This window comes from Fragaria vesca, linkage group LG3, assembly GCF_000184155.1.
Source record: "Fragaria vesca subsp. vesca linkage group LG3, FraVesHawaii_1.0, whole genome shotgun sequence".
Taxonomy (NCBI): domain Eukaryota; kingdom Viridiplantae; phylum Streptophyta; class Magnoliopsida; order Rosales; family Rosaceae; genus Fragaria; species Fragaria vesca.
Genome location: NC_020493.1, coordinates 22,926,770 through 22,953,458, shown reverse-complemented (window position 1 = coordinate 22,953,458; position 26,689 = coordinate 22,926,770). Strand labels below are relative to the sequence as shown.

General features: G+C 39.1%; 6 protein-coding genes across 6 annotated transcripts; 4 read left to right on the top strand and 2 right to left on the bottom strand.

The window, feature by feature from the left end:
* Nucleotides 1–685: 685 nt before the first annotated feature.
* On the top strand, nucleotides 686–1,474 carry LOC101298696 (pentatricopeptide repeat-containing protein At1g63080, mitochondrial-like). Its single transcript, XM_004296095.1, has one exon. It carries the CDS (start codon nucleotides 686–688, stop codon nucleotides 1,472–1,474), a length of 789 nt encoding a protein of 262 aa, XP_004296143.1.
* A 1,390-nt stretch (nucleotides 1,475–2,864) lies between these two features.
* On the top strand, nucleotides 2,865–4,009 carry LOC101298407 (putative F-box/kelch-repeat protein At1g12870-like). Its single transcript, XM_004296094.1, has 2 exons — nucleotides 2,865–3,352; nucleotides 3,571–4,009. The coding sequence occupies exons 1-2, from the start codon at nucleotides 2,865–2,867 to the stop codon at nucleotides 4,007–4,009; spliced, it is 927 nt and encodes a 308-aa protein (XP_004296142.1).
* Nucleotides 4,010–4,493: 484 nt separating this feature from the next.
* Nucleotides 4,494–7,307, bottom strand: LOC101298110 (coiled-coil domain-containing protein 22-like). Its single transcript, XM_004296093.1, has 6 exons — nucleotides 7,047–7,307; nucleotides 6,179–6,517; nucleotides 5,871–6,061; nucleotides 5,498–5,644; nucleotides 5,018–5,242; nucleotides 4,494–4,903 (listed from the first exon to the last, which is right to left on the bottom strand). The coding sequence occupies exons 1-6, from the start codon at nucleotides 7,305–7,307 to the stop codon at nucleotides 4,660–4,662; spliced, it is 1,407 nt and encodes a 468-aa protein (XP_004296141.1). The 3' UTR covers nucleotides 4,494–4,659.
* A 7,676-nt stretch (nucleotides 7,308–14,983) lies between these two features.
* Nucleotides 14,984–18,007, top strand: LOC101305250 (ABC transporter G family member 26-like). Its single transcript, XM_004294875.1, has 9 exons — nucleotides 14,984–15,193; nucleotides 15,285–15,568; nucleotides 15,650–15,805; nucleotides 15,881–16,064; nucleotides 16,136–16,420; nucleotides 16,507–16,791; nucleotides 16,876–17,160; nucleotides 17,265–17,372; nucleotides 17,503–18,007. The coding sequence occupies exons 1-9, from the start codon at nucleotides 14,984–14,986 to the stop codon at nucleotides 17,770–17,772; spliced, it is 2,067 nt and encodes a 688-aa protein (XP_004294923.1). The 3' UTR covers nucleotides 17,773–18,007.
* A 1,166-nt stretch (nucleotides 18,008–19,173) lies between these two features.
* Nucleotides 19,174–21,710, top strand: LOC101304950. The gene is made up of 2 exons (XM_004294874.1): nucleotides 19,174–21,021; nucleotides 21,473–21,710. The coding sequence occupies exons 1-2, from the start codon at nucleotides 19,183–19,185 to the stop codon at nucleotides 21,569–21,571; spliced, it is 1,938 nt and encodes a 645-aa protein (XP_004294922.1). The 5' UTR covers nucleotides 19,174–19,182; the 3' UTR covers nucleotides 21,572–21,710.
* Nucleotides 21,711–23,257: 1,547 nt separating this feature from the next.
* LOC101297820 (F-box protein CPR30-like) lies at nucleotides 23,258–25,289 on the bottom strand. Its single transcript, XM_004296092.1, has 2 exons — nucleotides 24,033–25,289; nucleotides 23,258–23,554 (listed from the first exon to the last, which is right to left on the bottom strand). The coding sequence occupies exon 1, from the start codon at nucleotides 25,287–25,289 to the stop codon at nucleotides 24,045–24,047; it is 1,245 nt and encodes a 414-aa protein (XP_004296140.1). The 3' UTR covers nucleotides 23,258–23,554; nucleotides 24,033–24,044.
* Between the last annotated feature and the right edge of the window lie 1,400 nt (nucleotides 25,290–26,689).

Here is a 26,689-nt window from a genome sequence, read left to right as displayed (position 1 = left end):
CTTTTTATATATAGACGAAAGAATGCATGACAATCGGTGAACGAGAATTCTCAACACTATGGAACTATTCTTTTAAAAAGAAAAAAAAAACAGAAATTAAATAATAAAAAAAGTTATAAAATGGAAATATTTCGTCTTCGTATATTAACGGATTGAGTTGGAACACTTCCTAAGGCTCGTGTCCATGCCCAAGAACAAGCCCAAAACCCACATATATGATTCATTGCTTTTGAGATTTGTTACTGAGAGTAGTCTGATACTGAGAGACTGAGAGACGTTGAAGATGCTTCGAACAACTGCTGCTCGTTATTCTCATTGCAACAACAACACTATCATGAGTATCATCACAAGAGGTATGCCATTTCTTCACTCTACTACTGTCAACAGTTACTCGGTTCTGTTTCATTCCCAATCTTCATACCTAACCAAATCCAGAGAAACATATCGAAATCATCGACGACCCGATGTGAGTGATGTTGAGGATGCCTTGAAAGTGTTCGAAGAAATGCTTCACTCGCGCCCTCTGCCTCCTGTTATCCCTTTCAATCAAATCTTGACTCAACTTGTCAGATTGAAACACTATTCACCCGTCATCCCTCTCTTTAAACAAATGCTTCTCTCTCGAATTGTTCCTAATGAATATAGTCTCTCTATTATGATCAACTGCTATTGCCATATGAATCAAATGAGGTTTGTCTTTTCTGTGTTGGGAACGTTCTTCAAATTGGGTCTTCAACCAGATGTTATAACCTTCTCCACTATCATCCACGGGTTTGTTCTCGACAATCAAGTGCCTGAGGCTGCACGAGTTTTCACCAAAATGGTCGAGGGAGGTCACTGTAAGCCCAATGTGGTTGTTTGCAACACACTTATAAAGGGCTTCTGCAAGATAGGGAACAACAGTTTTGCGATTCAGTTGCTTACGAACATGGAAGAGAGAGGTTTTAACCCCGATACAGTTTCCTATTCCACCATTATCGACAGTCTCGCCAAGGGCACACTCATTGATGAAGCATTGAAACTCTTCGCAGAAATGATCAGGAGAGGCATTGCTCCAGACGTTGTTACTTACACCTCTTTGATTCAAGGACTTTGTGATATAGGCCGGTGCAAACAAGCTACCAGGTTGTTGAATTATATGGTGAGTCAAAGTGTCTTTCCAGATCTGGTCACCTTTAATGTCTTGGTTGATACACTCTGTAAGGACGGGAAGGTTGTGGAAGCTCAGAGTGTGATTGAGATAATGTTTCAAAGACATATTGAGCCTGACACGATCACATACAATTCGGTTATGGACGGTTATTGTTTGCGAGGAGAGATGGATGAGGCCGAAAAAGTATTTGATCTAATGGTTTGGAAGGGCTCCATGGTCAATGTTCGTAGTTGTAATATATTGATAAACGGATATTGCAAGAGTAAAAATGTCGATCAGGCTTACAGGGGCTTACAGGGTTTTCGAGGAAATGACTTTTAGGGAGCTTGTTCCAGACACCATCACCTATACCACTCTTATTTATGGCTTTTGCAAAGCAGGGAGGAAACAAGAGGCAGAAGAGTTGTTCTCTGAGATGCGAGTTTGTGGCCTATGTAACAACCAACAATTTTCTTCAGCATCGGAATTGGTTAGAGAGTTGGAAGGCAAGAAGTTGAGGTTACTCTGTTGAACTTATTAAGGAAATGCGAAAGAGAGGTTACTCTGCAGATGCATCTACTATGGAATTGATATTGTCTATGGATAGGGTAGATCCTTCTTTGTTGCAGTTGTTGAAAAACTCATCGTGAAGTTCATCTGACTATTTTGAAAAAGTCATCCTTCTTTGTTTCATCTGAATACTGGTGTTTAATTGATAGTTATGTTCTAAAGACAACTGTGATTTGATTCTAGTTTGATTGTATGGTATGTTTCGGTGCCTATGATTTTCACATCAGCTTTTTAAAACAAATATGTGGAAACTTGAGCATTTTGGGATATGCGTACCTATGGTTCTTTTCTATGATGAGCATTTTGGCCGATTTGTGTTTGCCATATTTGTGCTCATTTGTTAAACCCGTTCTCTCGATGGAAATCTTATGCTGGGCCTGAACCCGTTCTGTGTTAGTTATTTAGTCAGAGAAATTTGTTATAGCTCCCTGGCTACCTAGCATCGGAAAACATTTACAAGGTAATCTGGGAATGTGAAGGTGAAGCTTGAGCATTGGGCTTGTGACTTGGGCTGTTGGTAATCTGGGCTGATTAGGGAAGTGACACCAACACTAACCAAAGAAGAATTATGAATGCTATTTGCCTATTTGTTAGTGAATGATCTGAAAACACAATGTTATTTCCTGGTTTCTATTCACTTTAAGCATTTTAGTATTCCCATCTACGGATGCATATAAATTCAAATTTCATGTAGAAACATCTGATGCAAAAGGAGGAAAAAACCTCAACAAAAACACCCTCTGAGGTTCAAGCCCAAGCCCAAACCCAAAACCCATTTATATATCATCTGTAGGTCTCCCAAAGTCATTATCATCGTCCTCTAATTCCTCTTCACCTCCCTTGAACAGAGAAAACAACCAAGAGCTTATAGAATCTCAAGTTCAGATTTTGGTCTGTGATAAAACATCCCACACACTTCATACCTGAGCTGCTTTGGGTAAGTTTGTCGTTGCTCATTTGTTTCAGATTCTGTACAAATGTTACTGCTTTTGGTATGATAGATAGAATCCAACGCGACCCGGCATACTCCGGTTTGATTGCAGCCAAACCAAACTAGTTCGGGTAGTGTTTCTTAGCTTAGTTGTATAGTGCTTTTGGGTCTAGGTCCATAAGAGTCGGAAAACCCAGTTGGAACAGTGATACTCGTAATCTCAAGAAGTCAATGTCGAGCTGCTTTGATCTCCCTGAAGATATTATAGTCAAGATTTTGTGCCGGCTGCCGGTTAAGTCCTTGATCCGGTTCACTTGTGTTTCAAAACGGTGGCGGTCGATCATTTCTGATCCTAAATTTGGAAAATCTCACTTCCAACTAGCTTCAAAGCTGAGAACCCTCTGTAGAAAAGTCCTCCTCATCTCCTACCCTAGTGTCAGAGAGCCAGGTCCGAGGCCCAGTGCTTGTTATGATCCAACCACGAAGTTACCCCCTCGATTTCAATCCTTGGATGATAAGTTTTCAGTAAAAAAATTTACATTCCCATCTGAGGAGCATGCGGAGATGAAAAAAATGGGTTCCTGCAATGGTTTGCTACTTCTAGGCCAACACTGTTATAGAAACTTGTCTCTCTGGAACCTATCAACTGGATTCTGCCGCAAGATATCTAATCCATGTTTGCGGTTGCGGTCAATACATTCAGCAGATGGGAATAGCCTGTACTTTATAAACAGTGGCTTTGGTTATGTGTCGGCCAGTGATGACTACAAACTTGTGTCATAATACCTGCCCTCGGTGATCTGTTGGAAGTCCATATCTTCTCTCTGAGAACCAACATTTGGAGAGTTATTACAGCTCCATACTCGTCATGGCCGGGCTGGGATAGTGAACAGGGTACTTTTTCAAATGGAGCTATTCATTGGGTCATTGGCCGCAGAAATGAGACTTCAGATCCAGTTATCTATGCGTTTGACTTGGCAACGGAGGAGTTTCGGAGAGTGACATTGCCGCCTGTTTTGTGGCAAAATGAAGAAGGCAACAATCCAACAAAGATAACAACTGTGGTTCATTTAGGAGGATATCTTTGCATCTGGTCTCGAAAGCGTTTTTGTCCCAGGAAAAATGAAGTTTGGGCGATGACAGTGCATGGGGTGCGTGAATCATACGATACAGGGGATTTGTGTTTCATTACAGAAAGCGGTACAATGGTGATTAAACTGCTTAAGGAGTTGTTTTGGATTGAATGCCGTAATGAAGAGAAGCCAATCTGTAGTGGACGGTACAGGCTCGAGGAGGTATATCCCGGGGTGCCCGGGTGTTCATTTTATTTTGACGCGACTGGATATGATGAAACTCTAGTATCTGTAGCTGAATGATTATAGTGAATCATGGGGCATGAAGACTCGGGGCCTGAAAAAAACTTAGAAACAGAAATGAAGGGGGGCCATTTTCATTCGAACGCATGTTGGTTCATATATTGTAACTACTGTAATTTTAGTTCTCAAACTTTGATTTTAATTGTATTACTTGGGTTTTCCATGCGTAATGTATCTTCTAGTACCAACGGCTTTTAGTTCTCTGTGCTGTTTATGTAATGAGTTCGAACTATTATGTTTCATGATATTCATTCTTATGTATTCACTCATGCCCCGGGCTTGAGGTTGAAGTTAAAAGATTGATCTTAAGGTTGAAGTTGAATGGTTGATTGTATCATCCTCCACAATGGCCATGAAAACTGGCCCTGCCACCATAACTAGTTCAAATGGATACTTAGAAACACCACCGGACCTGATTAATGGTGGACAGTGTCTCCTGCTCTATAGCTTCTATATGAATGGCAGTGAGGCGACCAATCTTGATGCAACTCATCAAACTAGAATGGGGACTTTGAAAATAGATTGTATATGTATACAAAGAAACTTTGATAAGGAATAGGGGTTACAAACTTCGCTGTGTATAAATGCAATCTGGAGAAGTCTACAGCTGAAATAATGTACATTCTCACCAGAAAGAAAGATCGATAGTTTTATTTATCCTGGAGAGATTTCTCTAGGTACTCATTTTCCCTCCTAATGACCTCAAGATCTGCTTGTAACTTGTCTGCATTTAAGCTTCGTGAAGCCATGGATGCTAGCTTCTTTTCATGTTCAGTTGCTTCTCGGCGTATTCTATCAGTTGCCAGAATCTTCTCACGAATTTGTTCAAAGCTCTCATGGATGCTAGTGAGGAGCCTATAAGCTTGCCTCCCTACTGCATCTTTCTTTGCTTCCCTGAAAATATTAGAGTTTGAATGAGATAAAGTGCATTAAGAATGTATACTGAGATTATACACTTCTTTTTCCTGTTTTCAAGGGACAAAAAGTTTGTAGGTGGACATTATGTACCTAAACACTAGCTCATCTACAACAGCATAGGTCCGATGGAGGCGTTCTTGAATAGAATTACTCTCTAACTGAAGCTCCCTGGTGTCCTTTAAAATCTGCTCTATGTCAGCTTCTTGCTTCCGACTATTTTTTGTGATCTCTTTGACCCTTTCAATGTAAGATCTCCTTGATGCTACTTTTGGCTGCTTCTCTAGATCCCCAGAAAGTTGAGAAAGTTCCTCCTCCCTACAGAATCATAATATATCACCAGTAAAAAGGCGAGAGAAGTTGTTAAACTATTTAGTGAGAGAAAGAAACAAGTCAACCTATAGCATAGTTTTTGGGCAATCTTTTGTGCAGAGTAAAATTGCATACCTTTTTATCTGTTTTTACCTTCATCATGATATATGTTCTTTTCCAAAGTTAAAAGTCCCAAGCTAATACATAAATTTTGAAGACGACCAACCAGCAACATTTATTTCATTTTCAGAGATAATATACCTTTTATGAATTGCAGCTAAGATGGATTCCTTTTCCAATTCAAGCTGTTTCAGCTTCTGCATCTTTTTTTGAGCATCAGGGTTACCTGCAGATAGAGTCTCCTGAAGACATCTTCTTTTCTCTACTAAAGGCCTTCTGATTTCTTCCCTGTGAAAAATTACTGTTAGCAGATGAAAACTGAGCTAAAGAATAGCATAGTACATATATGTACACATATGTGCTGGCAAAATGTCGTTAAGTTACATTTCCTGTGGATGTCGTAAATTCTAAAAGTGCCCATCATAATTAGAAAGGATCCGTCTTGACAAGTGCAATACAAAAATTTTGCTATGAAAATTTTGATCTCAAAATTGAATAAAGATCTATAGCTTACTGCTGTAACTTCAGTTCTCCAATGTGTTTCTTACGAGCATCCACTTGCTGATTAAGTTCCTCAAGGTAAAATTCAGTGGGACGATCGACATCAAATGCTATAGCTACTGCTGCTTTTAACAATTCCAGCTCTTCTTCAAGGTGCTTCAATTCTAAAGTCTTTGCAGTAACCTCCTCTGTGAGCTGTTTCTCCTGAGGATTGATTATTTTAGTTTTATATCTTATGCAATAAAAGACTAAATATCAAGAAGAAAGAGCATCAATGAAATTTTTCCTGTGTTGTTAGAAAGCTATATTAAATGAACATACCTCTGATGAATGTGCGTCACCAGGTCTGCTGGATACCTTGTCAATACTCATTTCCTCCAATCTTTGCAGCATATGATTAGCAACACAACTGCCGGATGCATCTTCACCCTTGCTATCCAATACTTCAGGCTCTTCACCGTTCAATCTGAATTCATCCCATTTGGGTGCAAGTCTATCCTCACCTCTTTTTTGGCTGGCCAAATCGCTTTCAAAGCCATCTTCTTTCACTCTCCCCATGTCATTGAGATCACCCCTGCTTCCACTCCTGGACGACTCTGAAAGCCTCTCCACCAAGAACCTTACCAACTTACACGAGTCCTCTTCAGATGGATACAAGAACTGCCGTAAGCAACACATATAGTCTGTTTCCAATCATAATTCCACAACAGCAAAAATTACAAAAGAACTTTATTTCAAAGCAAACTAAACCACACACATGCCAACATCCAAAAGAATAACACTCATAAATTCAATCGCAACGCAACACAACTCCGCATTTTCGACATAAAATCTGAGCAACGCAGCCTTCTTTTTATGTTATCTGATGATCAAAAACTTCAAAATCTCACTCCTTCAAACCTAAAGCACCTAACTTCAGTAATATTCAAAATCAAATATTTCAAAGCAGAAACTAATAAATTCAATCGCAACTCCACATTTTCGGCACAAAATCCGAGCAATGCAGCCTTCTTTTTATGTTATCTACTGATCGAAAACTTCGAAAGCTCACTCCTACTCTAGTAATCAAATCCCTACAGCTTAAGATTTAGATCCTATTTCAGTATTACATGATTTCACATACTTCTAAATTCAGAAACAGATTCAAATTCGACTAATTCAAAACCAAAATTTCAAGATCCTTCTTTACCTTGTGGAAGCTCATATCGCCGACGTAGCCGAGGCTCTGGATCCCGGAGGCCATGGCCATACAGACGTTGAACTGGTCGGCGACGGAGGAATCAGGTAGCGAAGTCGGAAACGACGACGTTTTGGCGATGAGGTTGAGGGACTGGCCGCAGATCGAGACTAAAGTAGCCGGCGTGAGGTCTCGGACAGACGACACGTCGTATGGGACGCGAACGCCGGAGCTGGCGAGCGAGTTTAGGAGTATTTCACGCGAGTCTTCCATTTTTGGAGGAGAAGTATTGGTTTCCTTCCCAAAGTTTTCGTTTTAACCGAAGAACACACACACACACACATCTTTACAAAAAAAAAAAAAAAAAAACCGAAGAACACATCCGACGTCGTTTTCGAAGCATCTTTAGGTTAATTTATTTTTTTATTTTTTTTGAAAACAAAAACAATAACTAATTTTACTTTTTTAAGAATTGAAATTTGTTTAGTCATTCTTAATATATGTTTAGTGTTTATGGTTGTTCTATATGTTTAGTGTTTATGGTTGTTCTAGGATATTATGTATCTTTCTAGATATTCTTTATGTGTGTCTTGGCCTTATGCCAATAGGATATGTAATTAGACTAGATCTATGTATTCATATCCTTACCATATTGGTATTATGTAATTCTTTATATAAAGGGCTCATATCCTTACCATATTGGTATTATGTAATTCTTTATATAAAGGGCTCATATCAATGAATAAGATGATGATGATGATGATTCTCTTGTTATCTCTTTGTCTCTACACTTTATCCTTCATCACGTTATCATGCATTTTGTTCTAACCCTAGAGCTAATAACCCACCATTTTTTTTTCCAAACCCTAAAAACCAAAACCGGAGGTTCTCGGCCCTGCCTCGGCTGCCGCCGCCGTCTCTTCTCGGCCGTCCGCTCCGCTGCTTTCTTTTCATCCGATCAAGCATCCAAGTGTTTACGGTATGTTTATTTTACAACCCTAAAACTCTTCTAAGTTCAATAACCTCGAGGGAGATAAAGTGCTTTCTCCCCTTCTTCTACTCCATTCTATACTTGGGTCGGTGTATTTGCAGGTACCAAAAATCCCGTAATTTTATTCGCGAGTCAAAAGTGTGTTTGATCACTCTTGTTTCCTCGTCCGGGTTGTGTATGATCAACCCCGACCTGTCACCGGATTGTGTTTGATCAATCCGAGGCCTTTTTCCGAATTGTGTTTGATCAATTCGCGGCTTTTCCGGATTGTGTGTGATCAATCCGAAGGACAAACCATTAAAAGCATCGTTTGTGACCTCTATCGAGTCTTGGCGAATCTTGGTTTTGTATGCAAGAGCAATGTAACATTCTACTCCTTTGAGTTTTGATGTACTCGATGCCTAAGGCGAATCTTCGCTTGGTATCTGTGGAACTTTTCACTGGAAAGGATTAAACCACATGTTTTGACCCCCAGGCTAACAAGCCTAGATGCTGAGATTTCACATCTCATGCGCTCAAAGTCTTTAACGCGCCACATCGACAAAAGCCTTCAATGACAATCTGTGCAAAAAGTAATGACCACAAAGTACTGTGGAATGCACTCATGGAGCGTTTCTTGAAATGTTCACATAACTCTACTTGTTGAGTTATTAGTCAAGTGGATTGCTTACCACCTTAATTGACTACATATTGTCGATGATCTTTTGTGGCATCATGATCCATAATCTTTAGCGGATTCGATCATCATCAAGTTCTCTAGGTCCTCCAAGTTGGTTTGGAATTCCCAACAAGCCTTGATTTTGATCTTACAATTACAAACAAGAATTGTATATATGCTAATGCGATAAACGTATTTGGGATTATCCTCTAATGTGGGGACAACAATATGGGTCATGGCAACGGCAGAAAACGTCGTGCCGATGTCTAGAAAAGAGGGGGAGGTGTCGCCGGCTCTAATAGCAACACTCCCGGTCTAGACACCATTTTATCAAAACTACTCACGTCAGCTCATGACAATGCAACCGTTGTGGATCTTCGGATCACTGGTTCAAGATTGTCCAGCTCTTTCAAATTGTGAATGCATATAAAAAGGTACGGAAAATCAATATAAAGACAAGAACGTCATCCTCATGATCGCGAATTTCAAAGATTCGGATCCTGCTCTAGCTACTAATGACTTTGACGTCATTGGCTAGACATTGATTTTCGTTCCAAGCTATATGTACTAAGGCGTTGTATCGACGTCCTTCGTTTATTTGAGACCTCGATGTACTCACATTAGCAATAATGAATGCCTTGAGATTTTTTTTCAAAGTTATGAAACTATTCTCCTCTTATGGTTAGTATTGATTTACAAACAAGATGTACTTTTTTACATCGTCCTTAGAAGCATGGCATATTTACAATCTACATGGTTAGATTGTGCCGTTTTGGTCTCTTCCAAGTGAAGATGACGCACAGCCTTGCATCCTCAAGAAGGATCGCTAACGTGTTTCCGGTTAAGTCTTCTATCCTTTAGCGGATTTTCCATCATCAATTGTTCAACTAGGCTCATCCAAGCTCAGTGTGATGTCTTAGAATTGTCCGAAATTAAGGAGATAGTGGTTTCAAGTGTGCCTCGCACTACCGACCCTCCACGGACATGTCTGATCATACTGACTTGGAGTTACCGAAAGCTTTTGATTTTGGATCCCCCAACGCTATTAAATTAATTGCCGTCTTGCAAAAGACGTTGAAGACTTATCAAAACCGGAAAATTATCATCATGATCGAATCCTCTAGGTCCTCTGAGTTAGTTTATGTTCATGTCAGAGAGCTTTTGCAAACTAGTCATGGAGTTTACGACCTTAGAACGACCGAAAGGACTTGGTTTTGATCATACACATGTCACTTTTGGCTAAGGAAAAAACCTACATGCCACTTACAAGGTTCACAGCTTCACACATGTCAAATCTGTGAAAAACAGCAATCTGTCCCTTCTGGACAGTCAACTTCGTTTGAGCTTTGTGAACAGCTCCGGACGAACCAGACAGTGAGCTTTATATCATTGGAAATCTCTACGAGTCTAGTTTTCAGAACTTTTCGCGGTTCGTCCATATCTATTTTAACGAAGAAGTTATGGTTGTTTTAGTGCGCAAAAGTCATTCTGCGTGGAAATTTTTATGCACTCTCGGGATTGCAGCTTTTCTTAGCTTCTTTCAATCCTTCTAAATGGTTCAAGTGGAACTATTAACTCGCCTATCTACTCCTTCTTGTAGATATGTCTCATCGAGACATTGAGTGCTTCGCAGATAGTGGAACTATCCACAACATTCTAAGGAATCGGCAACTATCTTTGAATTTTGTGCCTTTGTAAATCTTCTGTGACTACAATGGTTGAATCATACCGGTCATTCAAGGACGCGGTTTAACTTGAATCTTGATGCCTTATGACACCATGATCAATGTCACAGATACCCTCTATGCATTGAGAGGCAATCAAACCATATTGAGCTTTAAAGACATTCCTGCTAATAGTTTTCATTTGAAAACACATTGTGAGAATGAACAAGACTTCTTTTGTGTATACCTTCTCATGAATGCGGACTGAAGCGCATCTTGGAGAAATTCATGAGTCAATCTAGTGGACTGTCTGTCACTACGATTCGAATATCGAATCCCATGTTGTCGCCAAACATGATATTTGGGACACCAACTCATATAGGCTTTGGTTTGACCAAATTGGTCAACCTGGAAGAGATATAATGGTCCAAATTTTGAGAAATTCTCATAGACATCCATTCTTCCGCTCAAAACGAAGACATTCGAGATCTAGCATCACCATGAAGCATGGTGGTGACCCGGGGGACATTGACGTCACCCGAACACGACTCCAACTTCCTGGAGGTCGTCTGGTCAATTCCTCAAGCAATTGAGGTGCACCGGCCTTCCCTCGATGTCGCATTAGCCCCCTGCAATGCTCATTGCTCGAAGCCAATTCTTTAGCTAAATTAGGAGTAAGACCCTCATACGCTAAATGACACAAAAGTGAACATTCCATTCTTACATCAAACTATGTAGATAGATACAACCAACTTGCGGACACCTTTTTATGTTTTATGGTGTTGGTTGAAGTGTTAACACACTGGTCACGTGTTACACTATTATCTACTGCTTATGCTGCTTATGCTGCTTATACTTCTACGGGCTCACTACCCATTCTTTAAAGAAGTTTATCAGGATGTAAGTTAAAGTGTCATGTACCCCATGTTCACACGCAATACGGTCTCACCGAGGCTACGACCAAACAACTTTAGCATGTCGCTCGAACATTTTAATGCGCACCAATCTTTCTATTGCGTCTTGGGGCTATGCAATATTTGCATGCAGCTTTACTATTCTTTTACGACCCACCATCATTGAATATTTTTGTACTACAGCTCGTGGCTGTGTACCAGAATTGCAATCCTTGAGCTCAAACAAAATTGAAACGGATCTCCAATCCTTGAGCTCAGCTAGATGTTTATTCTAGGTGCCAAATCGCATTGCCACTGCGCACAATGATGAGTCATTTGAGATGAATAAATATTTAGGTTGGATGTGAACCTCCACCTATAATCCACATATGGAGAAACCTTGTCAAGCGATCTCTTTCACCGCTATATTGCGGATTGTCACTCTGATGAGACAATATTCTCGCCGTTAGGGGGAGATAAGAACACAAGTATTCAAGTGGAACGACGTGAATTGTCGTGGTTTGTCCCCACTAAGTCTCATCTTGATCCCAAATGCTTAAAGTGTTAAAATGACGAGATCACATGCTGCAAATATGTCTGCAAGGATTGATGTCCCATCAAGAGGACATGGCGCGACCAAAAGGTGTTTGTCTTGACGCCATCACCATAGATGGTGATATAGTGACGCTATATAGTGGCAAAATTGGTGCCACAAGGCCGTGTGGCTTCCTAAAAGGAGAAAGGCCCTTAGGTTCGATACTTTCTCGCACTAGGAAGAAAGCAAGCTTAGCACAACCTGATCCATTGATCAGTGATACTCAAATCAGTCTCATGAAGTCTGAATTGTGATTATCGTTGGGGGACGCCTCAATATCAAATCCAATCCATATAGAGATTTCTACAAGTATTACACTAGTGTACATGAGGACGTGGGATAATGAGTCTACTATCGAACCACATTTCGTTGATGGATATCAACTTAGTTGATTGGCCTAACGGAAAGATGCGATCCAGCATTAACAAAGAGATAAGTCCTTGGGCAGGTGATGCCGACACCGCAAGCTAAACCCTATCAACTATACCTTTGTTAGATAGCGTAGTGAGAACAAGAGCTTAGACTCACCGTATGGCGCGGGTCTCTCACGAACACGCACTGAGATCGACTACGATGAGATATGCTCTCGTAATGGATGTCATTGAACTCCACTACTTTGTCAGTTTGGTAGTTTCCGAATAACTGAACATGCAGCCTATGAATGTGGTCATAATAACATCTCTATGGGATCAGAGATATACATGAACGTCTTAAACGGACTTCATTCATCCGAATCAAGTGGCTCCAAACCACAGGAGCATGCGTTTGCTAAATGTATTGAAATGCACATGGACTCTACTTGATTTGGAAGGGATATGGTGAATTATGTCTTTGCGTGTTCATTCCGGATTTACATGGACTCTTGATGGATCAAGAGATGCCAATATGTATCAACATCCGAAGAAAAAGATCTTGGGAAGACACAGTCTCGATAAGGCACTCGATAACTGTATTGATGATGATTTTCCATCAATTGGCTTAGGCACTTTATAACTAGTGAGGCCTACATATACTCCCATGATTAGTCAATGTCTTTGCTCTAAAGAGAGATCCATTGTTTTGTCTAAAGCAAGATGACAAATATGTGTTAAGAGATGGAGTTCCCATCTAAGTACAATTAGACGCATCAATGTACTCAACACAATACGAAAGACTTGACATCTCATTCGCTATGAAAAGTTGTAAAGCTAAGTGTAGCTATGCGCCCACGCAACGCCAATGTAATGGCAGTAACTCTTTTTTCAATACTTAATGGTATGGAAGGTTGAGGCTTATTTTATCCCTACATAAGAAATACACATTAAAAGTGAAATCAGAATCTGCCAAGTTTCGTAGGTCAATTTCCACGGAACCTACAGGAAACCTCACTCACTGGAAAATGGTGAAATTGGTACCATTGGAAAGGTCTATGTGTCTACTTTCCAGGGACACCAACCATTTGATCATACCTATCATATTGAGTGAGTTATGGCCGTTTTCGTAAATTAGGACGAATCTGTCCGAGAATCTGATTTTGGCAAAACAGTCAACTTTGACGGGACTTTGTGAATAGATCCTAACGAACCAGAACGTGTGTAATATACGGTTGGAAAGCTAAACGAGTCTAGTTTCCAAAACCGTTCACGGTTCGTTCATATGTATTTCCTAGAGGAAGTTACGACTGTTCTAGTAACTGAAGGTCATGCTACGCGGAAATCTAATTTCCTGCATGAATTTATGTTTTGAGTTTACAAGCGGCCTTCTCCTTAAGATCTAAGTGTAAAAGATCATTTGAGGACAATACGGCATGATTTAGTTAATCATTGCCTAATGCCACATTTGAAGACATGTTAAAGAGCATTGACATGCTAAGTTGTTGAAACTTCCGTGATTAGTAAAAATCAGGAAGAGCCTTATGATAGATGTAAAGATCAGGGGAGGTATGAACTTTAGGGGGAGTCTAGCACATACATACATGTCACTATCAAATGTGAAGGGTGCGTTATACTCTTTTTCTCCTACGATCAAGGTTCAGTTTTTCTCCCACAGGGTTTTTGTGACTTGACGAGGTTTTTGACGAGGCAACAGATCAGCACCATCGGCATATCAGCGCGCGGCACAAGGGGGAGTGTTCTAGGATATTATATATCTTTCTAGATATTTTTATGTGTGTCTTGGCCTTATGTCAATAAGATATGTAGTTAGACTAGATCTATGTATTCATATCCTTACCATATTGGTATTATGTAATTCCCTATATAAATGGCTCATATCAATGAATAAGATGATGATTCTCTTGCTATCTCTTTGTCTCTACACTTTATCCTTCATCAGTGGTTTTATTTTAATCTGAATAGTATTTAAAGTCACGATTTTTCATCCAAATGGTTTTTCCGTCAATTTTTTCTGTTAGAATACTGACGTAGCTGTTAAAGACATTGTAATTTTTAACGGCCACATCAACAATTTAAATGAGAAAATTGACAAAATGACTATTTAGATGAAAAATCGTAACTTTAAGAATCATTCATATTAAAATAAAACCACAAACACCGAACATATGTTGACTTCAAACCACAATAACTATACAATATTTTACCATTTTTTTAATTTTAAATTTTTTTTCTTGTTTCCTAGAAAATTTATTTACATCATCAAATACGATCTTGTAGAAAGAAAAATAAAGAGATGTTATGAAAAAAATTAAAAACGACATTCATTCTCTTGAAAATAATAAACAAATAATCACCTTGTTTTCTCCAATATTATTTAGCCATAGGTCATAACTTTCTTTTGTAATAATATTATCTAATTGAGAGGCCTAGACTTTGCTCAACACCATTTCAACACAAACTGAGCTAAAATAAATAGATAGATTATCTACTTATATTGTCCAGATTTTGACTAGTTATTTGGCATAGGGCAACAGAGAGGTCTAATACCTAGTCATGTTCTTGGCATGTTTACCAAGCAAGTCAATTTGGTTTGGAATAAAGAGCAACAGCTGAAAACAAGCTTTTCGTTAAGCCCAAATTTAGGCATTGAAAGAATGTGGCTCACCAAACAACATCCTGCCTCAAAACTATATAGGCAGGCTTTGGTTTGTTACAGTTGATTCATCTCCATTAAAACACTTTCAGCTTCTAACTAGCTCCTCTGGTTAAAAAAGATGGAAACTAGGAAAGATGGTGAGATTGGAGAGGACATGGCAATGTCACCTCGAACAATTGGGACTATGCAAATTGCAGGGGGCAGTAGCTTCGGTCACAACATAGACTTAATGTCTCAAGCTTATGTTAGAAATAGGTACTCCGAGATCGATATAGAAGATGAGACCTCCATTGCCAACAAAGATGGCCCTCTTCCCATTTATCTTAAGGTATATACAACATGTCTACTCTGTCTAAACCAGCAGCATTAGCATGACATGTTATCTAGTTGCTTATGATCTTCATGTGCATGGTGTGCAGTTTGAAGATGTGGAGTTTAAGGTGAGAAACAGCAAAGCTTCTAGCAACACGGTGAAGGCAATGGTGTCGAAAGTAGCGTCGCAGCTGCACATAGAAAGTAATTACAAGCATATATTGAAGGGGATAACAGGAAGCATTGGACCAGGCGAAATTCTTGCTCTGATGGGTCCTTCTGGTAGTGGGAAGACAACATTGTTGAAAGTGATAGGAGGAAGATTGCTAGACAATGTCAAAGGCAAAGTAACCTATAATGACATTCCATATACTCCAGTTCTCAAGAGGAGGTTAGCTAGTTTCTATGTTCGTCCTACATTGTGGTACTAGTGTTTGTACTAGTTAATTAATTTTTTTTTGTACCTGAACAGGATTGGATTTGTGACACAAGATGATGTGCTGTTCCCACAATTAACAGTGGAAGAAACCTTGGTTTTCTCCGCATTTTTACGGCTTCCAGGCAGCATAAGCCGACAAGAGAAGTATGCGAGAGTGGAGACGATTTTGAAGGAGCTTGGTCTTGAAAGGTACTAATATATCACTAGGTACTGAGAAGTATTTATATTAAGCGAATTTGCTGATTATCTGTCATGTAACTGTAGATGTCGTCACACAAGAATCGGTGGAGGATTTATCAAAGGAATATCAGGAGGAGAAAGGAAAAGAACCAGTATCGGTTATGAAATTCTTGTTGATCCTTCATTGTTGTTGCTAGATGAACCAACTTCAGGCCTTGACTCTACCTCAGCCAATAGGCTTCTTATGATTCTTCAAGGACTAGCTAAGGTAATATAGCTAATACTTCAAAATCTGATAGTGAAGAAGTGCTTGCAAAATTAAAGTTGCGTGGTCTACAGGGTGGAAGAACAATAATCACAACTATTCACCAGCCATCAAGCAGAATGTTTCACATGTTTGACAAACTTTTGCTGATAGCAGAAGGATATCCGGTGTACTATGGAAAGGCTGGAGAGTCTTTGGAGTATTTTTCGGCTTTGAGATTCATACCGCAATTACCTATGAACCCTGCAGAGTTTTTGCTTGATTTAGCCACTGGACAAGTTAATGACATTAGTGTTCCTCCAGATCTATTATTACCTCAAGGACAAAGAACACTAGACTCCGAGAAGGCTGTGATCCAAGTAAGACTACTAGTTCAATTTTTTACAGTACTACCTAAACTCTTTGTATTAATATGCATCTCAACATCTGTTTTACATTATGTAAGTACCTACAACTCAAGTACAAAAGCCAGCTGGAGACAAAAGAAAAGGAAGAGAATCATCGAGGGAGAAAGGCACCAGAACATCTTCAACTAGCTGTTCAGGTTAAGAAAGATTGGACAGTCTCTTGGGTTGAACAGTTCATGATATTGTTCAAGAGAACATTTAGAGAAAGGTGCAGGGACTATTTTGATAAGCTCAGACTGGTTCAAGCAGTTGGAGTTGCCATATTGTTGGGACTTCTCTGGTGGAAATCCAAGACAGACACTGAGGCTCATCTTCGAGATCAGGTAAAATTTATGTGACCCTAGTTATGAACAAATGAAACAATTACTATCTAAACATTTGTAATATATGTGTACTCTTTTATCCAGGTTGGCTTGATGTTCTACATCTGCATTTTCTGGACATCTTCATCAATCTTCGGAGCAGTATACGTGTTTCCATTCGAACAAATCTTCTTGGTCAAAGAAAGGAAAGCAGACATGTATCGATTAAGTGTGTACTATGTATGCAGCACCCTGTGTGATATGATAGCACATGTTTTTTACCCCACATTTTTCATGTTGATCGTTTACTTCATGGCTGGATTCAAGAACACAGTTCCTTGCTTCTTCCTCACATTGTTTGCCATTTTATTGGTAGCCATCACTAGCCAAGTAAGTCGAATCAGTTCCAACGCTATCAACTTATTTGCGGGCTATCAACTTATTTGCGGTTTGATAGTCAAATTAGAAATGAATACATTCCTTTTCCTATGTAGGGAGCAGGAGAACTCTTTGGAGCTCTAGTTTTGAGTATCAAAAGGGCTGGAATGGTTGCATCATTGATACTAATGCTGTTTCTTCTAACTGGAGGCTACTATGTACAGGTAACTAGAACTACTAGACTCAACTTTATAGTACTAGTACTGTTATACAGCAACCAATCTAGTCCAGTCGCGCGCATTAGTTGTACTTGGTTGCTTTCCTAACTGATACAGCATGTTGTTTTGGTTGCAGCACATACCGAAATTCATGCAGTGGTTGAAGTACTTATCATTTATGTGGTACGGCTTCAGGCTTCTACTGAAAGTTCAGTATTCTGGAGATGACTTATACGAGTGTGAGAGCATAGGAGGGTGTAGACCTCTGCAGAGTTCACCAACATTTGAAATGGTGGAGTTGGATGGTGGCATGAAAGAAGTCTGGATTCTGCTGGCAATGGCTATATGTTACAGATTATGTGCTTACTTTTGTCTTCGGAAGAGAATTAGCGTAAGCAATGTGTGAATGTAAATTCCATTCAAGTGTGAGAGGTCTCTATATATGTTTTCCAATCTCAGATTTTGGAGGAACTTCTGGTATTGGTGTAAGCTTTGTAATTTGTCCAAGTAGTACGAACGTGTGCTCCACAAGTGTCTTTCAAATTCATGTACATGAATTAATGAATAAGAAATAAAACCATATATTTCTGTGTACATCAATCCATGACTATGACATTATCAAGAGGATAATGTTTGTTCTCAAGAGAATAATGTTTGTTTCTTAAGATTAGCTTTTGTGAGCCAATCTTCCCCCTCTTCCGAAGGGGAATTATTAAGATACTGGATTTCTGACATGATAAATTTTTTCCAATTTTTTTTATTATGTTGAATTTTGAGTTGAACTTGTTGTCATACACTTTCTTTCCAATTTTTTTTATTATGTTGAATTTTGAGTTGAACTTGTTGTCATACACTTTCTTGATCTAATATCAATCAATGTGTCTTGAATAATTACGGGTATTTTCATAGAATTATTACTTTTGACTATACTAGCTTGAATGAGCATGTTTAAGCTCTACGTATAGCTTGAATGAGCATGTTTAAACTCTACGTATAGACGTATATATTATTTTGTGTCATAATTCACATCGTCTACTTTCAGAATTACATTTTAACTGTCATTAAAAATGATCAAATCAATCAACATGGTGGACTTTTACAACATGTATTCAAGTAAATAAACAGAAAGTCATCAATATTGGTCAATCATAACCCCCAAAAATTGTGAATTGCAATTTACTGAAGGTCAATGTCCAAAATCAAATTACTTTCCTTAATCGTAATCAATTTCTTGATTTAGGTCCCTAATCAAGTAATCAGAATAAATTTTGGACCAAAAATCTGTTAATTTTTTTTTATTTTTTATGACACCAAAAATCTGTTAATTGCAAGCACAACCAGAGCAAAAAGACAAGACGACACAAACAGAAAAAGAAAGAAAACAAGTGGAAAGAAACTCTCGTCTTCTATGACTGCCTGCCGACTACGTACTACATATATAAACGACTGTAATAATATAGAAAAAAAAAGCCAGCCAGTTCAGAATCACTGCTTTCTCACAGCATCATCATCATCATCTTCCTCCTCATCTATGGTCAAAAGTCCACCACACTTCACCATCACCATCACCTCAACTTCTCTTATTCCCTCTATCTCTCTCATTTAATACATCCCGTTTCCCCATTTGGGTCTCCAATCCCCATCTCTCTCTGCTTCTCTGTTCTTGCTTCCTTTCCCCATTTCAGCTCAAACCAACAAAACCCAATTCGAAAAGACTCAAACTTTTCATAAAGATTCAAATTTTCATACCATCCCACACTAAAGATTCAAACTTTCATACTAAAGATTCAATCTTTCACACTTTCAACATCAACCCATGTCCTTAGTTCCCTATTCCGACCCGAATTCAGAGCCGGACTCTGCCAACCCTGCATGGCAGGACATGTTCCGATCAGCCTCCATCCGAAAATCCACACACGCGCCGCCGGTGCCATCGCCGGAACCGCCGAAGCAAACTATCCCAGATGACAAAGCAGCCCCAACCGGCGATCCCCAGGTACGGCTAGCTCTGTACATAACCATGGCCCATGCTGGCTTGGCCTTTACCATCTTCATATTCTACGCTGTGGGTAAGCTTTTAGAGGAGTACTTGAGGCCTATACAGTGGGCTGTGTTGTGTTCTATACCCTTGAGAGGTATACAGCAGGCGCTTGTTGGGTTTTGGTCTGGGCCATTGAGGCTTGGGCTGACTGAGACTGTGTTGGCAGTCCCTGTTGCGGTTTTTAGGGTCTTTGTGGGAACCCTTGTGGAGGTTAGGGAGATTTGTTTTAGGGTGTTTATGCGGAAGCCGAAACCGGAGCAGCAGAGGAGGAAGAACAAGAGTGAGTTCTCCAAGCTGTTGAGGTGGTTGGTGTCGTTTTGGATACTCATACTTGCTTATGAGAGGATTGGTGGTGTCGGGTGTTTGGGGATTGTTGGATTAGGCTTTGTGTTTAGTGCCAAAGGTGTGGATTCAACAATGTCGACTGTGTCGAGTTTGAGGTGTAGCAGCTTTAGGAGGAGTCCCATTAGTGCTTTTTTCACTAGGAGGGTGTTGATTAGGTTGAAGACCATTGTAGCAATCGGGTTGATTTTTGCTATGATTGTGGGGTTTCTGGTTGGTGTTATGTTTTTTTCGTATAAGATTGGGGTTGAGAGTAAGGACGCGGTGATTTCGTTGAAGTTGCATGTGGAGGAGAGTAATTATACTGAGAAGATTGGTGTTAAGCAGTGGATGGATGAGAATGATGTTCCTGGAATGGTGGATAGTTACAGTTCCAAATTGTATGAGACAGTGTCGGAGCAGCTAGATAGTTTGGCAATGCAGTATAATCTGACAGAATTTGTGACTGGGATTAAGCATTTTGCAATAAGACCGTCTGTTAATTCTTCCGAGCCTTTAAATTCTTTAGCTAGCCCATCACCGTACACAGAAAAGCTTGTGAGTTTGAGGAACCGAATCAGTAAAAGGGAATGGGGAAATATTTACACAGAGGTTCATGCAATTGTTAGAGAATTAGTAATCAGCAGGGAGGATTTGGTTGAGAAAGCAAAAGGGTTTGCCATGCGAGGAATGGATGTCTCACAGCGCGTGCTGGCCAGTAGTAAATCAGTTGTTGGAGGCAGTGCAAAAATTATGTTCTCCATTGGGAGTTCTATTGTGTCTGGAGCAGCAGAGGTCTTCAATTTCGTGTCTCAGTTGATGGTATTCTTCTGGGTATTGTATTACCTGATCACATCCGAGTCTGGGGGGGTGACTGAACAAGCAATGAGTATGCTTCCAATTTCAAAGTCTGCAAGGGTTAGATGTGTTGAAGTTCTTGATAATGCCATATCTGGTGTTCTTTTGGCAACAGCTGAGATTGCCATTTTTCAAGGATGTCTTACATGGCTCTTATTCAGATTATTTAAGATACACTTCTTGTACATGTCTACTGTTCTTGCCATATTCAGCTCCGTGCTGCCAATTTTTCCATCTTGGTTTGCAACTATTCCAGCAGCTCTTCAACTGCTGCTGGAAGGTAGATATATAGTAGCCGTCATCTTGTCCAGCAGTCATCTTGTGCTTATGGATTATGGTTACTCTGAAATTCAGGAGGATATACCTGGTCATAGTGCATATCTTACTGGACTTAGCATCATTGGTGGAATGACATTGTTCCCATCTGCATTGGAGGTAAATTTTTTTACTTCTCTAGTTACATTATGACATATCCTGTTTGATATATCCCACTTCAGTCATTATTTATTTGTTTTTCCAATTCCATGTACAATATTGAGGTATAGTGCTGATGCAGATGATTATTCCCCTCAAGTTAAGCTAATTGAAGAGTTGAACTAGCTTTCAGCTTTCAACTCGTATGTCTTAATTGGACTCGTCATTTTCTTTGTAATAAACTAATAATGATAGCCTTGTTTGCTGATTTTGGAGCTAAAAAGGTTAAAATAAATGAACTTCATTTCTTAGGGAAGCATTTGGTCCCATCACCATGAATATTATTTCTTAACCTAAATTTATTACATCCTCTCATGGCGCAGAAACATTATGCTTATTCCAGTCTGTTGAGATATAGACTACTTGAGTCCCTTGATTTCATGACAAAATACTGATTCTTCTCTTTTTCCAGGGTGCAATTATGGGCCCACTCATAACCACGGTGGTGATTGCTCTCAAGGATTTGTATGTGGAATTTGTTCTGGATGAACCCAAGGATAAAGATGTGTAGAAAGCATGTTTTTCCCCAGCAGTTTTCATTTATTTGTTTGCACCTGCAGATTGAACTGCAAGTGCATTATTCTTTACCAGTCGGTTTTGAGTGCATCTCTCTCTACGCCTTAGGTGTGTTTATTGACTTTATTCCTTGTATCTTAATTTTTTTTTTTCTGTATATCTAGTATAAGATCAGTTTGGTGGCTCTGTGTATCCTATCAAGTGTTGAGTGCAATGAAAAATTTGTAGATTCTTCTTGTCAACTTCGGAATATGTCATGCAAATTTATTTAGTTGTCGGCAGTACTGGAATATTGTGTAGATATACATTTTATTGTTGTGTTTTCTACATTTTGTTTTACAAATGAAGCATTGCCTGATAGGAATTCTCTTGCGGAAGTAGACAAGTGCGAAACAATATAGATAAACGATCGAGAAACAACAAACACGAACACACGAGATTGTAACGAGGTTCAGCAAAGAACTTTGCCTACGTCCCCGGGCTGCTGGGTTTGACTATAGAAGAAGAAGAACACAACAAGAGTACAAGATCTCTCACAAGACGTTCTCACCAACTCTCCATATCTCACTTGCTCTCTCAACCACGACATCAACTACTGCACCCTATGTCCTTATTTATAGATATCTAACCTGAAACCTATAACACATTGGAAACCTATTCCCAATAGACATAGAAAACCGTTACCAAGTAAGATCAGGTATGACACAAACCTCATCCTTGGTGGAATCGGATCCACAAACCCAACATTGCCAGTCAACATGAACCAAAATTGTGTTATCTTTGGCCTGAGTCCTCATGGACTATGTAGTGCAATTTGAAAATATGCTTTGTACTGCTGAAGCATTTCTTAGCAACAAGCTTTTCTGGCGTCACATTCACATTCGTAATCAGCAGAGCAACTGGTATTGTATTCGCGAATTGGACGGCTAAGGATTCCTCTGGATAGGTGTTGCAGGAGAGAGGAATCATATTCTTATGCCATTATATATTTGGTGAGATCATGCATTATGTGAAAACTAAAATTACAAAATAACCATCATCTCTGTCCAATACCAACAATGCTGCATTAAGGTGGACTTCCAATAGAAGACTGGGTCACAGCGTAGCTGAAATGCTAAGTGAGAATGTTACTTTCAGCAGTTGTAAAGAAATGAGGCTTGTAGTGTAGGTTTGCATCTAAAATATCTGTCTTTCTACCGTGGGTTTGGTCTAGTGGTAAACATGTTGGGTCTGCTTGTTAGGCGAATGTTACAATGATACTCTTGGTAACAGGAGGTCACTCGTTCGATCCCTCCACATGTGAAAAACACCTTATGGGTAGAGGCTATACCCATGTTGCTCCCAACCTCGGAGTGATAGTCCCACCCGACCACCATTTTTGTAACAAAAAAAAAAGTCTTTCTCGCTGGATGATAAACAGAGAACACTACTGATCCGCATACAAGTCCATACCGATCTTGTGCGTAGTCACAAAAGCTATAATATAAAAGGAATGGTCAGTCTCCTGATGGTAGGAGGACTAGATAAAGAAAAATGAAAGTGAGGTTACACCTTGGATGTATTAATTTTTCCCAGTAGTTCAGACTTCAGACTTAAAAAATATGCATGTGGTGGTCACAACCCACGAGCCTCTAATCAAAACCCCTAATTTTTTACGAGTACTAAAACCAACTAAAAAGATCTTGTATGCAGTATTCTCAAGGACAGATGAACGGATTATAACATTGTTTACAACAACATACAGATGTGTGCAATCAACTATCCAACTACAGAAGTCCTGGAGCCAAATTGCAGTCGAGTTAATCACTAGCCTATACTCGGTTAGCATAACAAACATAGTAGAAACATAAATCCGATCTGTAAATTCATATCCAAAAGTGCAAGTTTACAAATAACAGAAGAAAACACTGCATCCAAACAAAGTACAATAACACTTCAGGGAAAAGATAGGTTGTTGATCGGTACTGGCACTACGAATCTGCAACAAAACATAAACAGAAAGCACAATGTTAATTAATGCAGAGTTTCATAAAGGATATCACTAAACCAATAGTAAAGTAAAACATTTTTTTGATTACTTCCTCATCACTCAGAACTTAATTTCTTCATGCTAAACAAGAAGAGAAATCGGGAAATGAACTATCGGTAGTTTAGAACAAGCAAATAAATGCACTTATCAATTCTTTACATGAACTGTAGTGAAAAGAAAGCAATCCTTGCATAAACTATTAAGAAATTAAAACAGAATATATAAATCCACAAAATTCACCATGTTACCAAATGTTGCAGTCCACAGTTTTGCAAGCACTTAAAGCAACATACACTTAAAAGATACTCATGAGACAGAAAATGTACTACACATACAAGATATGATACTTTGTTGCAGTTAAAAATATTATGATCATGTGTAGTAAGTCATGAAGATCATAAAACAGGTCTCAACAAAATCAACTTGCCTCTTCTATTCCTCAACAAGAAACTGCTTCATTCCTGTCAAGTAAGACGAGGCTTTCTTCATAAGGATCAATGGTGTAATGTTGATATCGACGACTCCCAAGATTCTTGAATTGTCTGCTCACAAGGTCTAGTGAAACTAATTCATTTTTAACTTCTTCACCTCCATAACGATGATCATGTACCATCACTATTTCACCACTCTTCCTAAAACATAAAGCACTAGGTAAACTTCTTTGTGGACCTTGTGGATGGAGAGTTATCAATTTGGTCCACGACTCCTCCAAACAATACTCTTTCATTACCCATACATCCAGAAAAGAGGTATTAGTATAACTTTTGTACCTCATGGACATAGCAAGGGATTTTCCATCTCCTGAAACAGACAATCGCAATTTCAAGTTTCCGGCCCTTAATGAATCCCGATCCAAACTCTTTGGCATCATTATCTCCCGGAATAACTCACTGCCCACATCAAATGCCAAAATAATATTGCAAAATAAGCTACTTCTAAAACCACGTGCAACCCAATGAAGAGCTCCATTAACAAAAGCCTGGGGTGACTGTAGTCCAAATAACATAAATTGGGGATCTACAAGCCTAGGATTACTCCATGTGCCTGCAGCTAGTGAATAAACCTCTACAGAAGTTTGATACTCATTTTTTTCATTATTACATCCATATTCATACTGAACAAGCCTCACGACCTTATAGTCATTGGTCATAGCATCAAATGCGAACCCATGATAAGCATCATACCCACCAACAGTATCAAATCTAAGGCCAGGCTTGGGAAGGGTTACTAACTTTCTTATAGAGGGGTTCCATATCAAGAAGTTGTAACCATAATGGTTTAAATCATCTGCAAGGCATACCAGCCCGTTACAAATACCAACCACGCGGAAAGACTCGTTATACATGTCCCCATCAGCAATTGGAGATTGAAATCCTATCTCACAACAATCATCAAAACCACTGTTATCATAATGCAAAGAGTAAACGTCCTCTTTTACCCCGGGGACTGAACTGTTGCGGCCCCTGATGCCACAATTTTTACTAGAAAACCTGTGGAGCAGTAGGAGGTGAGTCCCATGGTGGTTGTTAAAGTCGATAGTGCGGCTGAGGTGGGCGCCAATAAAGCTCGAGTCTTTAATCATGGACATCCATGACTTGCAGACTGAGGTGCATATGACCAAGGATTTAATGGGTAGTCTAAGTAATATATTGGTTATGACTTCCTGAGGGAGATAGTCCGACATTGCTGCAATTGCAGAGAGACAAAATTACACAAGCTCATTTCAGTACAAAGTCATAGAGGAATATTGGTCATATGCACAAATGCGAGTTCAAGTACAGAGCTTTCACACAACAAGGTGTTTCAATTGCTAAAGTTTCAATCTTTTCTTTGTTTTCTTCTCACAAAAAAGTTTTTTCATTGTTTCCAAATCAAATCAGAGATACATGGCTAAAGTTTCCATCTTTTTTCCTTTCTTTGTAATTCAAATTAGAGAAACATGAACGATAAAGCAAGAGACAAGCAATAAGCATCTGAGTTAAAGTTGAAAGCTTTCACATAGCATTGTGCTTCTATATGGCTAAAGTTTCAATCTTTTTCACAATTAGAGGAAGAGGCTTTGAATTTGGAGCAAGGGAGACTTGATTACCTGGACAAGTTCCGTCTGAGAAGGAGAAAGGGTTCTGTTTTGAGTTCCGACCTCTGAGAGAGTAAGGGCTTCCGGCGCAAAACCTAAAAGGGAAAGAAGAGGGAAGGGAGTGTATTTATAGTGTTCAGTAGTAATGTGAGTCAGGGTTTAATTGTTTGTTTAACTTCACCACTCGGGACTATAACATTCTCTCAGTACAGGGCTATGTTGCACGGAATCAGAAGCGGAAGCGTGTTTTTTCTAAAAATACTTGGAAGTGAAACGTTTTAGAAGCGTGGCGTTATTTTTTTAAAATATTTAAAAGTGGAAGCGTTTTAGAAACGTGGAATAAAATAAATAAATATATAGGGAATTACACAATACCAATATGGTAAGGATATGAATACATAGATCTAATCTAACTACATATCCTATTGACATAAGACCAAGGCACACATAGAGAATATCCTAGAACATATATTATAATATAAGAAATAAAATATGTATTTACATTATACTTCTACATAAAGAAGGTTATACATGTCTTCATTTATTAATTTATTCTGCTCCTTATACCTCTTTCTTATCTCTCTCTCTCTCTCTTTCTAGTTTCAAAACGGTGGCTGATACGTGGTAATTAATGAAAAATTTCAATCACAGTTTTGTTTATAATGAAACCGAACAAATAGATTGTCATATCATATCAATTGATTCACAAACAGATTTGATTACAAAAAATTGTCATCTCGCTTCCGACACTATGACCACCGTCGCGTTTCCAAAACCACTTTTTTCAAAAAAGCGCTTCCGGACGCTTCCCAACGCTTCCGACGTGCTTCCACTTCCGAAGCGGGAAACGTGAGCGAGGCCAAGCTTCATGCTTCCTAGGTATAGGGTCACTACAAAACATAGGATCAACTTTATTCAAAACTTAAAAAAACCAAAAAAACAGAAAAATCTTTATTCAAAGGGTCTAAATTTTTTTTTAATTTTTTTTTCAATTTTCCCTTCTAATT

Bases quoted from the DNA above. Each gene is read 5' to 3' on its own strand.
- LOC101305250 (XM_004294875.1), top strand. From the start codon at position 14,984: ATGGAAACTAGGAAAGATGGTGAGATTGGAGAGGACATGGCAATGTCA. The intron at 16,065-16,135 runs GTAATATAGCTA...CGTGGTCTACAG, and splicing joins TTCTTCAAGGACTAGCTAAG to GGTGGAAGAACAATAATCAC. The intron at 16,421-16,506 runs GTAAGACTACTA...ACATTATGTAAG, and splicing joins CCGAGAAGGCTGTGATCCAA to TACCTACAACTCAAGTACAA.
- LOC101298110 (XM_004296093.1), bottom strand. From the start codon at position 7,307: ATGGAAGACTCGCGTGAAATACTCCTAAACTCGCTCGCCAGCTCCGGC. The intron at 6,518-7,046 runs GTAAAGAAGGAT...TGCTTACGGCAG, and splicing joins GCGATATGAGCTTCCACAAG to TTCTTGTATCCATCTGAAGA. The intron at 6,062-6,178 runs GTATGTTCATTT...ATCAATCCTCAG, and splicing joins GTGACGCACATTCATCAGAG to GAGAAACAGCTCACAGAGGA.
- LOC101297820 (XM_004296092.1), bottom strand. From the start codon at position 25,289: ATGTCGGACTATCTCCCTCAGGAAGTCATAACCAATATATTACTTAGA.
- LOC101298407 (XM_004296094.1), top strand. From the start codon at position 2,865: ATGTCGAGCTGCTTTGATCTCCCTGAAGATATTATAGTCAAGATTTTG. The intron at 3,353-3,570 runs GTACTTTATAAA...CATTGGCCGCAG, and splicing joins TCAGCAGATGGGAATAGCCT to AAATGAGACTTCAGATCCAG.
- LOC101298696 (XM_004296095.1), top strand. From the start codon at position 686: ATGAGGTTTGTCTTTTCTGTGTTGGGAACGTTCTTCAAATTGGGTCTT.
- LOC101304950 (XM_004294874.1), top strand. From the start codon at position 19,183: ATGTCCTTAGTTCCCTATTCCGACCCGAATTCAGAGCCGGACTCTGCC. The intron at 21,022-21,472 runs GTAAATTTTTTT...CTCTTTTTCCAG, and splicing joins TGTTCCCATCTGCATTGGAG to GGTGCAATTATGGGCCCACT.